The 12,821-nt window shown below is 38.3% G+C and overlaps 1 protein-coding gene across 2 annotated transcripts in view; it reads right to left on the bottom strand.

Moving 5' to 3' along the window:
* XPO5 (exportin 5) overlaps nucleotides 1–12,821 on the bottom strand; it is a 51,136-nt gene that overhangs the window by 37,496 nt on the left and 819 nt on the right. Inside the window, exons 2-9 of one of the 2 annotated variants that reach the window (XM_077903878.1) lie at nucleotides 11,606–11,727; nucleotides 10,174–10,246; nucleotides 9,094–9,231; nucleotides 8,770–8,952; nucleotides 4,984–5,010; nucleotides 4,396–4,581; nucleotides 3,364–3,440; nucleotides 370–469 (exon numbers count right to left, since the gene is read on the bottom strand). In XM_077903878.1, the coding sequence (XP_077760004.1) occupies nucleotides 370–469; nucleotides 3,364–3,440; nucleotides 4,396–4,581; nucleotides 4,984–5,010; nucleotides 8,770–8,952; nucleotides 9,094–9,231; nucleotides 10,174–10,246; nucleotides 11,606–11,727 (906 nt within the window). The remainder of the gene's footprint in view (nucleotides 1–369; nucleotides 470–3,363; nucleotides 3,441–4,395; nucleotides 4,582–4,983; nucleotides 5,011–8,769; nucleotides 8,953–9,093; nucleotides 9,232–10,173; nucleotides 10,247–11,605; nucleotides 11,728–12,821) is intronic. The other variant, XM_077903879.1, reaches the window with a different exon arrangement.

Genomic DNA, 12,821 nt, shown 5'->3' with positions numbered 1-12,821 from the left:
ACTTGGAAGAAGGGTTTTTTATTCAAACGCATAATATTTCATGATCTAATAGAATTTTAAAGGGTAATGCATTCAGCAAACTGATGTACTATAAGAACCTTAAGTACCAAAATTCATAAGAATAGCAACGTTGACTTTATGGAATAATGGACGTGGGTGTTTCCTGTTAACATCAATAACTGACTTGTTAAAAGAAATATACAGCATTCAACCCATTATAATTTAATCTATAAAAGTCATATGAAATAATCTGTAGGGCAATGCTCCACAAAGCTAAAATTAATGGCATGTTTCACTCATTATACAAATATAACTTTCTAAATGCTCTGATCAAATGGCCCTGAAACTCTCCAGAAAATAAGTGCTCACCAGCAATGCACAGAGCTGATTGCCCAGAGCACACAACACCTGACAGAGTCTCTTCAGGAAGACATAATGTTTTTCTACCAAGCCTCCTCCATCAGCAGTCCTGTAAGATGAGAAAATAGTGAGATTAGTTGCACATCAAGACAACCTAAAGGATTCCCACCAAATGGAGCTATATGTGGTCTGTGCTTCGACATTCAAATTTCTGTTGAGTATTAAAGTTAAAAAAAAAAAACTCAAGCCAAACACTGAAGATCAATGAAGAACAGGGTTCAATGTAATCTTATCCCTCAAAGAAGCACTCTAATTATGCACATTAAATGGTCCTTGATTATTTTGGATTAATAACATAAACTCCGGGCATGACTGCATACAACAATGCATATATTTATAGACATTCATTGATACCCAGGGAGGACTTAAAGAGACATGCCTAGGAACAATCCCTTATGCCACTGACAAAATTAAAAGGACTATAATTGAAAGAAAGAAAAGACAAGCCACAGACTGGGAGAAAATATTTGCAATGTCACATCGAAAAAAAGACTGTTATCCAAGATATATAATGAACTTTAAAACTCAACAATAAGAAAACAACCTGATCAAAAAATAGACCAAAGAGCTTAAGAGACATCTCTCCAAAGAGATACAGATGACAAACATATTTATATGAATTGCAAATTCAAATAAGATACCACCACATATCTATTAGAGTGGCCAAAATTCAGACCATTGACAACACCAAACGCTGCCAAGGATGTGGAACGAAAGTAACTCTCATTCATTGCTGGTGAGAATGCAAAAATGATATAGACACTTTGAAAACAATTTGAGTTTCTTATAAAACTAAGCATACTCTTAACAACCCAGCAATCATGCTTCTTATTTACCAAAGGAGTTGAAAACACGTTCACACAAAGACCTACATGTTTTTAACATGTTAAACCTACATGTTTATTGCAACTTTATTCATAAGTGGCAAAATTTGGAAGCAACCAAGATGTCTTCTGGCAGGTGAACGGATAAACTGGTACAGCCAGACAATGCAATATTATTCACTGCTAACAAGGAATGAGCTATCAAGCTATGAAAACACATGGAAAAACTCTAAATGCATGTTACCAACTGAAAGAAGTCAATCTGAAAAGATTATATACTATATTATTCCAACTATATGACAATCTGGAAAAGGCAAAATTATGGAGAAAGTAAAAAAGATCAGATCAGTTGTTGCCAGAGGCTGGGGTAGGGGAGGAGAGATGAATAGGCAGAGCACAAAGGATTTTTGGGGGGCAGTGAAAATACTCTGTACAATACTACAACGATACAGGTTACTACACATTTGTTGAAACCCACAGAACTGTACCTATGGAATGTACAACACTCAACATGAACCCTAAAGTAAACTATGGACTTTGGATGATTATAATGTGTCCATGTAGTTCATCAATTATAACAAATGTTATAAACTACTCTGGTTGGTGATGTTGGTAATGGAGGAGGCTATGCGTGGGGGGTAGGCATGTGGCATCACAGAAATCTCTGTACCTTTATTGAATTTTGCTATGAACTTGAAATGGCTCTAAAAAAAGTCTTAAAAAAATTATAACTTATTTGGTGGCAAAACTGGACCTGAAATGATGTAAGACTATTCACACTAATAAGAATTAACAATAACTGGGACGCTTGGGTGGCTTAGTGGTTGAGCATCTGCCTTTGGCTTGGGGCGTGATCCCAGGGTCCTGGGATTGAGTCCTGCATCGGGCTCCCTGCATGGAGCCAAGCTTCTCCCTCTGCCTATGTCTCTGCCTCTCTCTGCATCTCTCATGAACGGAAAAATAAAATCTAAAGAAAAAAAAATTAAAAGAAGTAATAATAACTAGTATGTACAGCAGCCATATTAGCTGTTTTCCAGATGCAGCGGAGTATAACGTAAAAAGCATGGGCCTCAGGGTAAGCAAGACTTGGGTTCTAGTGACAGTGAAGGACAATATGGCATTGTGGTTGCTAGTGCAGGCTCTCGAGTCTGACTGCCTCGGTTTGAATCATAGCTTTACTAACCAGTACAAGTAACACAGAGATGGGACAATTCAGTGTGAATGTCATAGTTTCTTTTCTTTCTTTTTTTTTTTTTTGAATGTCAGTTTCTATGGAACTAAAAAATGGGCCTTGGGAACAGTTAGCTGCAGTGAGTACCCAAAAGACATGTTATAAATTTAATTAACAGGACCTCTTAAAAACAGAGCTAATTTCCAGAGAAAAGAAAGCCATCATAAAAGCTGTGTTGGAATGGACAGTGAGAGATTTTAAGTAATACATGTGTATCTCGTATCTTTTCATTTCTCCCTGGCACTAAGAGTATTAAAAAAAAAAAAAAAAAAGGGTGATGTAACAGCTTCAACTGTCTTTGTAGTACATACAGTTCTACCTGCCTTCCTGGTAAGAAACACATATCAGGAAATGCTCAAACATGTTTCAAAGCAATTAAAAATGAAAAAAAAAAAAAAAGTGGAAGCCATTATTTTAGAACACAGAATGTGTTTGCAGGTCCCATGCATACATTTCTCATTGAACACACTGTTCCTGCTGCTTCCAAGAGCCTTAGCACATCAGACATTGATTACTTTGAGGAGGGAGGAACATCTGGAGTTCTGCAGTCAAGGCAGGCCCTGGTGCAGACTCTGGTCCAGAAGATCAGAGCATTCTCAGGCCTAGGCACCAGCACTACTAGGAGGCTTGGGAATCACCAGAAGCAAACAGAATCAAGGAGATGAGCTATCTGGGAAGAATGGGGAAAACTGGGAAAGTGACTGAGTTTCCACTATCAAGTCTTTAAAAAGGTTTAAAAGTTCCTTTAACACTGCCTGACTTTCGTTCACATTAAAAACACTGTCACTGTCAATTGACTGCCAACATTCAGATATGAATTTAGATATATCGACCTATACTACAGAAAGGACAAAGAAATTAGAAAACACATAAAAAGTAGATACTTACTGTGCAGCAGACAGTATATAATGCATGGCAACATCCCCAAATAAGACCATCAGGGGCTTCCGGTCTTCCAACTTGCCCTAGAACCAATTTTAGGGAAACACAAATAATACAAACTTTATTATTAAAAGCCTCCAAGTACTAACATCTTCTATACCTATAAAATAAAAGATAATGATTTCATAATTTCTCACAGTCTCAGAGCTTAACTAAACACTGGAAAAAAGGCTGATCCTTTAAAATCAACACTGGGGGGCACCCCGGGTGGCTCAGCAGTTTAGCGCCACCTTCAGCCCAGGGCCTGATCCTGGAGACCCAGGATCGAGTCCTGAGTTGAGCTCCCTGCATGGAGCCTGCTTCTCCCTCTGCCTGTGTCTCTGCCTCTCATGAACAAATAAATAATATCTTAAATAAATAAATAAAAGGCTCCCCATAGGGAACTTGCTTCTCCCTCTGCCTAGGTGTCTGTCTCCTCTCTGTGTTTCTCATGAATGTATACATTAAAAAAAAAAAAAAAAAAAAGGACAGTGCAGCCACCACTTAAGATTCTTGGATGTGGGAATCCCTGGGTGGCTTATCAGTTGGCACCTGCCTTCGGCCCAGGGCGTGATCCTGGAGTCCCAGGATCGAGTCCCACGTCAGGCTCCCTGCGTGGAGCCTGCTTCTCCCTCTGCCTGTGTCTCTGCTTCTCTCTCTCTCTGTCTCTCATGAATAAATAAATAAAAAGATTCTTTGATGGAACATTGAGTTTTAAATTTTAGTATTACTTTCATCTTATTTCCTCAGCATGAAGTACCAAGATTTATAGTAGTTTCAAGAACCAGGTAGCCTGGTAAATCTCTGTATATAGTGCCAATGGATCCCTAGAATATCGGCAAACTACCAAAGGGGTAGGAGCAGGCAATTAAATTGGTGTCAGGTAAAAATAAATCCCAAATTTTCCAATGGCTTCCTACTACAATGTACAATTAAACAAACACACACTCCCCTAAGAAATTCTGAGAGGACAAAAGTCAGTTTGAAGTGGTAACTTACTTTTCTGCTGACTGCAATGAGAAGACACTCAGCTGCTCCCAATTGAAGTTCCTGTTCATTCAGAAGCAGGCAGAGCATCTCTAAGAGCTTACAGTTTTCAGCAGTAATATGACTCATGGACACCCAGTCAATGTAGCCTGCTAGAGTATTCAGAGCTGCGATTCCTACTCGACAGTTTGCTTGAGCCTGCATGAAAAGAAATAACTTAATCATTAAGTCCTCACTGGTAACAGACTTCAGGAAGGCTGTGGTTATACCTGAGCTCCTTCTATTCTCTAATTCTAAAAAGAAAACGATTAAAAAAAAAAAAAGTACTCTTTTAACAGCCACTGACAGGGAACTCAAAGGTCTTCTTTTGATGCACAACCACTTCTCAAACAACAGCATTCTCAATGTCTGTAAATAGGACCATATCGGCATGTGTGGCTATTTCATCTCCTTTGATAAACTGGAAATACTGTAATTCTAACTCCCTTCTACCAGTGATCACCTAAACCAAGGCTGAGGTCACCCTCCACTACATATGTATGCATCTCTGTACCTGAAAGCCTCAAAGAAGTCTCCTTCCAACTCCACAAGAGCTCTTACCTTTGACTCCTGAGAATTATCTGTCTTCTGAAAGAAAAGAAGTATAAGGATCCAATGTTTTTAATGAGCAAAAGGCTACATAATAACTTTCCACCCACTTAATAAAGTCCCTTGAATAATGATTTTAAATACAGACTCAACTTTTAAACTTGGAAAGGAATACAACTGTACATGAACATAGTAGCTGATATTCCCCCTAAGGACAGGTTATTTCAATTTTAGCAATATGATAGAAAGTTAGTATCTAAAGAGCTTACACAAATTTGTTACAACATGAAGTCCACAAAGTTTCAAAGCAAGGATTTTACAAAGAAACACAACTAACAGATGAATAAATAAGGCTCCACATGGCTAGTGATCAAAGAAACATAATTCTGGGAAACGAAATAGGGGTGGTAGAAGGGGAGGAGGGCGGGGGGTGGGAGTGAATGGGTGACGGGCACTGGGGGTTATTCTGTATGTTAGTAAATTGAACACCAATAAAAAATAAATTAAAAACAAAACAAAACAAAAAAAAAGTATGAACATTTTTCCATATTCAAATAAAGACAAGTTATTCAAATAAAGACAAGTTATAACTAGCAAAAACATATTGAAATGATGTAACATATTGAAATGAAAAAAGAAACAAAATGAAATGAATACAACTTATGACTATGAATGTATGGACATAACTACAGGAAAATCACACACAAAAATATCACATGCTAAATAGATAAAAATGTTCAGTAAACGTACAATTATAACTGATTTTTACCCTTATACTTCAGATTCCGTAAATAATACAAAATGCTTATAATTTACACGTACAAAATTAATACTTCCCCAAAAAACTTCTGAAATTAAAATTAAGAATGATTCCTGAAGACAGCTAAATGGGAACAGAAACAGGAGTAACAGTTTCTGAAGTACCTGAAAACTCACTGCCATTAAGACTATAAAGGATTTTTTCTTCTATAATTCCTTTTCTCAACTTTTATGAAATACATTTGTTAATAAAGGACAAGCATTAAGCCTTCATCATCAGTGATGGAGTAGAGAGAAGCAGAACCCTCTCACACCAGCATCTACTGATGTTGCCCAGAAGGAAAAGGAATCCAAGTGACGACACCCAAGTCTAGTCTTTGTATTCATCGACATCATTGTTTACCATTCAACCTACTCCCCAAACAAGAAGGAGAGAATGGAGGGAAGGAGAAAAGCGATGGAAGAAGGGATGCAACTTCTCAAGCAAAAGCTGTTGTTCCAGGTACAGAAGATGGCCCTTAGTGAGCTCTGGTCTTGGACACAAGAGGCAGTCTGCTTTAACAGTTCTTTTTTTTTCTTTTTTCTTTTTTTTTTTTTTTTAATTTTTTTAAAGATTTATTTCTTTATTAGAGAAAGAGACTGAAAGACATAGAGAGGCAGACACAGGCAGAGGGAGAAGCAGGCTCCATGCACCGGGAACCCGACGTGGGATTCGATCCAGGGTCTCCAGGATCGCGCCCCAGGCCAAAGGCAGGCGCTAAACCGCTGCGCCACCCAGGGATCCCTGCTTTAACAGTTCTGAAGGGAATGGAGACTGAGGCTAAAGAAAATCACCACAGTGGATGTGCTTCTAATGTCTCACACCATCACCAATCAGCCCTGCTTGGACATGTTGGCTAGGGCATCTAAGGAGTCTTAATTTGTTCCCCTTCTCCTAAAGATTAAATCTCCTAGAGAAGGAAAATACCTCCTTCACCCTTGATAGCCATACATTTTTAAGTGCCAATATTTTCCTGGTATTTTCTTTTGAAAAATCTTGGGGAGCTATTTTGAGGGAAATAGGCCATTCTATGATAAAGAATGGGACTTGAATTTCACCACAACCATTTATTAGGGGATCTTCAATAATTATTCTCTGAACCTTAGTTTCTGCATCCATAAAATGGAGACTATAACTTTTTGACTCTTAGGGTTGCTTTGAGGATTAAATAACACATGAAGTGCAAACAAGTATAATGCATATATTAGGTACTTACTATGAGTTCCTTCCTAACCCAAAGAGCTCACAGTACCTTCTTATCACTTGTGTTAGTAGCTGTGCTTCTCTAAAATTTACCAGGGGCATAAAAAAAAGAACTAAATTTAATTCTATTTTGTGAAATAAGTACGAATAAGAATTCTGGATCAGAATTTCTCTTTTTCTTTTTCAGGTGAGGGTAGGGAAGACAGAGGGAGAGGGAGAGAGAGGATCTTAAGCAGGCTCCACATTCAATGTGGAACCCAATGCAGGGCTGTTAAAAATGACAATGCTTGGGCAGCCCTGGTGGCCCAGCACTTTAGGGCCGCCTTCAGCCTGCGGTGTGATCCTGGAGACCCGGGATTGAGTCCCAAGTCAGGCTCCCTGCACGGAGCCTGCTTCTCCCTCTGCCTGTCTCTCTCTCTGTGTCATGAATAAATAAATAAAATATTAAAAAAAAAAAAAATGCTTGGAAAGACAGTATGTGGCATGCCCTTTTCTGCAGAAGAAATACCCTGCCAGGGAGAATAAAATATAGATACTTCCCATTTTTTGAAAGTTTGTGTCATGCAACTTTGATTTTCATAAGACCCAGATTAGTACCTGTTTTCTCTAACTGAAAGAAATGTGAAGAGGATTTTTTACTTTTAAAAAAGGGCACAACATGAAAACAGCTTTCAGCACTTGTTTTACAGGAACACCTTACAGAGGCACCACTACACTCCTTCCCTAGGCACTACACTTAGCATCTCAGCATCTAGCAGCCATAGCTTTGAACTGTGTCAGTGAGCATCTGTGCTTAATCTTGATTTATTTTGCGTATCTGTTAGCAAGATGTGTCCTTAATGTGTCAGAAAAGCTAAAAAGAGGTTATTTTTGGGGGGTCTGGGAATGCTAAAAAAAATTATTCCATATAAATTAATGGTAATTTCTTCTTCATTTTATGCCATTTGGGCTCACAAAAGGTTTCAAAGGAACACTCCCCTTTCAGGTAGCAGGGAGAAACCTGTACAAAGAATCATGTGGTCAAGATGAATAAAATCTGGCAATTTCCACTGCAAAAGGGACCAAGACTAAATACAGCATCAAAATTTAATAGGGGTGCTACCCTGACCTACCGGAAATCTGGGCTTTAAATACTTTAAATATTAAGAATTAACCATTTTGGAGCCCCTGGGTAGCTGTCAGTTAAGTGTCTGCCTTCAGTTCAGACAGTAATCCAGGGTCTGGGATCAAGCCCTGTATCAGGCTCCTTGCTCAGTGGGGAGTCTACTTCTCCCTCTGCCTCTGCCCCCTGCTCATGCACTCTCTCACTCTCAAATAAATAAGATCTTTAAAAAAGAGAGAGAATTAACCATTTTTATACTATTTTAAGAATTTTCTTACTATAAAGCATTATTTTTTTTAACATAGAAACTCAATGACCTGTTACTTGAAAATTAGTTCCAGTTTTTCCTGTCATCTGTTTCTCTTTTGCTTTTAAGTTTTCTTTTGCTGAACTAGACACCCTAATTCCTTGCTGATAGATTAATTTAACCTTAAAAAATAAACAAAAGGGGATCCCTGGGTGGCTCAGCGGTTTAGCACCTGCCTTTGGCCCAGGGCGCGATCCTGGAGTCCCGGGATCGAGTCCCACGTCAGGCTCCCTGCATGGAGCCTGCTTCTCCCTCTGCCTGTGTCTCTGCCTCTCTCTCTCTCTCTCTCTCTCTCTCTGTCTATCATAAATAAATCTTTAAAAAAAAAAAACAAAAAACCCACTCATACTAGAAAATAGAACTTTTGGGAGATAGGGTATCCCTTACCACTTGCCGGTACTTGTTTACATTTTCTTGAAGTGTGTTAAGTAGAAAACTGAAGATCTTTTCCATGTTCTGGGTTAATGTTTGCTGGATATCCCTTCTTCTTTGAGGGGGCAGGGTCTGAAAGGTCACTACATCCTCTGCCAGTCGTAGAAGGATAAACATCACTAATTCTGTTTGTGTTTCCTGTATCAATAGAAATAAGCTAATTAAACTGAAACATCCTTTTCACTATAGGTATGCCCAAAAGCTCTTTTCTGTTGACAAAACAAACTCCAGAACACCCCCTCCCCCAATAAACTGAATTGGTATAGCTGTATTTTATACCCCTTGTTTGGAAAGGGTGTCCAGTTCTATTAGCATATCAGGCCAATGCTGTGGCCACTCCCGCTTGATCATTTCTACTACGATTCGTGACAAAACATCTTTAATATGGTTCTCCTCTTCCAAAATATCCAGTGTTCCCTGAAAAAGATTAAGAGACAATAAGAGGTTTACAAGACTGAATTTAAAGAACCTAAAAAACCAAAAAAACCTGCACTGTGAAAGTGTACAGAACTCATCAGCAGGCTTGCCTTTTAAACTAAACAGAGTAAACAAACTTGCTCTCCAGGTCTGAGTCACTTGTCCTGCATTCTCATTAACCATTTTCTTCACTTGAAGCTTAAGTAAGGGCTGCATCAGCTAATAAAGTGACTGTCACATAGAGCAAGGAAGACTTCATTGTTTTCCTTTACAAACCGAAAAGACTCTCACACTGTTTTCATTTTGTAAGAGCGCCAGAGTACAGAAACAAAGAGGACAATAAGAAGCTGATATAATGAAGAGAATTAGGAGAAGCAACTAAATATTTTACTGATAATTCTAGCATTATAAGACACGCAAGAAAAGTATTCCTGGGACTTTGTTCTACTTAAGTTTGATATCAAGTTTAATGAATTAGAATTACTATCAAGTTTCCCAAGAACTAGCAAAATACAAATCCTAAATTAATAATTCTGAAGGGAATTTTCTTCTATTAAAGGCACCCAACTTTGGAGAGGAAAAGATGGGAATTCAACTTTCCATGCTATTTGTAAGAAAGAAAAAAAAAGGCTGTAGATTTTAAGCATGTTTAAAGTCATATCCTAATTCCTGATACAAATCCATCCTGCCTATTTTGTTTTGTTAAAATCATACAGTAAAATTTGGTTTGGAATAAAAGGAAACAAACAGCAAAGTGCAACCTACTTTAAATCTAAGAATCTTGTTCATTTGTTGAAAATGTTTAATATTTTCTGCCCTGTTGAGCATGCTGTTTGACCTATGCAGAACTAGTGAATTTTTACATAAATGCTGAAGAAGTCAAAGTCACACTTAGTCTAAACTACCTTTAAAACACAAGTCTTCCAACCAACCATTCCTTACATTTGCAATCAGCTCCATGACACTGTTCTTCAGATAGACTTTCTCCAATCGAGACATGCTGTTCCACCGAAACCTGGCCACCAAAATGCGTAAGGTCAGAGAACCACATTAGAAGTCTTCAAAAGAGACTAGCTTTGATTCTGTTATATTATGTTAGTGAACTAAAATATTATACTTCTGATTTTGTACCTTTAAAGAAAGGACAAGAACAGTCCATGTTCAACTAAAATGCTGACAACAGAAAAATTCTTGAGAAAAAGTTCTGTATAAGAAGTGGTCCACTAACTGAAATTTACAGGATTTGTACACAGATTAGCTGATTTTACTGATAGACCAAAAGCAAATATCTACCTGGGACAACTACAACAAATATAGTTGCTTTTCAGAAACTACAATGTTGGGGTGCTAGGGTGGCTTAGTCAGTAAAGCATCTGCCTTCAGCTTGGGTCATGATTCCAGCATCCTGCAATCGAGTTCTGCATCAGACTCCCTGCTCTGTGGGGAGCCTGCTTCTCCCTCTCCCCCTGCCTGCTGCTCCCTCTGCTTGTGCGCTTGCTCTGTCAAATAAAAAAATCTTAAAAAACAACAACACATTATTGATACCACTAACTTCTCTCTCTCTCTCTCTCTCTTTTTTTTTTTAATGTGCTGGCTTATTTATGAACAGCACAATCCCACAAAGACTGTGGCTAAGTCTTAAAGCTGACTCTTTTGGGAGATGCTAGGGGTAGAAGACTCAAGTTAGGAAGGGTTTTCAGGGATCCCTGGGTGGCGCAGCGGTTTGGCGCCTGCCTTTGGCCCAGGGCGCGATCCTGGAGACCTGGGATCGAATCCCACATCGGGCCCCCGGTGCATGGAGCCTGCTTCTCCCTCTGCCTGTGTCTCTGCCTCTCTCTCTCTCTCTCTGTGACTATCATGAATAAATAAATAAAAATTTAAAAAAAAAAAAAAAAAAAAGGAAGGGTTTTCAGTTTTTCTCATATAATTCTGCTTTGGATTTGCCATTCAGAGAAGGAACATGCTCAAACTTTAAAAAAAAAAATTTAAAAGCGCAATGCCTAATCAGAGATTTAATTACCTATACAAAAATAAATAAATAATTACCTATACACTCTATTATTTTAAAAAGACTCTGAGATCTGCTGGTATACAGTGGGAGCTCAATACTGATTGAACCACTATCAGCTCATATTTGTAGAATGCTTAGTATGTACTTAGTATGTATTCTACATGGATGAAGAAACTGAAGAAGAGAAAGGTTAAGTCTTGAATAAGAGTACTCTTGAGGTTATGATAATCTCTTGGGAAATCATTCCTTTCTTCTCAGTGATTGATCTTCTCTGCTCACCTAAAGATTATCTCTATGAGTTATATAAGAAATAAAGACTTGCTCTCTCACAGACTTCAATGGTACTGTCCAAAAGCTCCTTACTTGACAACGTGTTCCAGGATTTGAAGGCCAAAATGTCTGACGATGGCAATTTGTGTTTTCTCAGCCAACCTCAAGCCACAGGGGACACAGATAGGGCACTTTTCTTTAAATTCTTCACAGAACTGCAACAACAAAAGTTAGTATTTCCCTTAGGAGGCAAGAGACAGTGGGGATTAAAAAAATTTTAAAAAACTTCATCTTCTCCACCTGAGCTATATATTTAAACTGCAAAATCTAGATCAATAGTATATGAGTAAAGAACTGGGCAGCCTGGGTGACTCAGAGGTTTGGCGCCTGCCTTTGGCCCAGGGCATGATCCTGGAGTCCAGGGATTGAGTCCCATGTCGGGCTCCCTGCCTGCAGCCTGTTTCTCCCTCTGCCTGTGTCTCCGCCTCTCCCTCTCTGTCTCTCAAGAATAAATAAATAAAATCTTAAAAAAAAAAAAAAAGAACTGATAAACATTCCTTTCACTTTGATAGTTACAAATTTGCCATGCCCTGGCCAATAACATTGAAAATAGTCTGACCTATAGGAGTTAAAAATTATTTGTTAGAGATGTACTCCAGAAGTATATAGGGGTGAAATGACAACTTCTAGGATTTGATTTAAAAAAACAAAAGGGAGGAGTGGGGGTGGGAAGCAAATGTGGCAAAATTTTTATAACTCTTTAATTTAGGTGTGGGGTATATACAAGATCATTGTAGTATTATTCTCTTTACTTTTGTGTATGTCTTTAATATTTCATAACAAAAAAACAAATAGAACACATCTGTTTCTCATTCCAAATCTTGTGGCAAACACTGTATGGTGTTAAAAGTAAAGTTCCTTCCAAATGATGTTCACTGTACATTTAAATGATGTGACATCATTTAAAATTACTAAAAACTTTAAAAAATAACGTGCACAAGTGTTTTTCCTAATGGTCATTTCTCACAATCCACACACGTAGTTTGATGTGGGAATGAGTGCGCAATTTATTACCATCCCAATTTGTATTAGCATTCCCAAACTGCAATAGAAGAGTCAGTCCCAAGAGCTGAGCATGCGGACTCAAGAAAACTACTTTCAGGAAACCAAAGTGCCCTTGTTAAAATGCAAAGTAAGTGGTAGAAGTTCATCTTTGCGCAAAATAGCCTGAGAATAGAACAAGTAAAAGAACGTGGGGGGAGGGTGTGTGAGAATGAGCCCAGAAATAACCCAAGACACAGAAGAGAAT

This window comes from Canis aureus, chromosome 7 (assembly GCF_053574225.1).
Source record: "Canis aureus isolate CA01 chromosome 7, VMU_Caureus_v.1.0, whole genome shotgun sequence".
Taxonomy (NCBI): domain Eukaryota; kingdom Metazoa; phylum Chordata; class Mammalia; order Carnivora; family Canidae; genus Canis; species Canis aureus.
The sequence above is the reverse complement of the archived record's forward strand: the minus strand, read 5'-3'. Positions and strand labels throughout refer to the sequence as shown.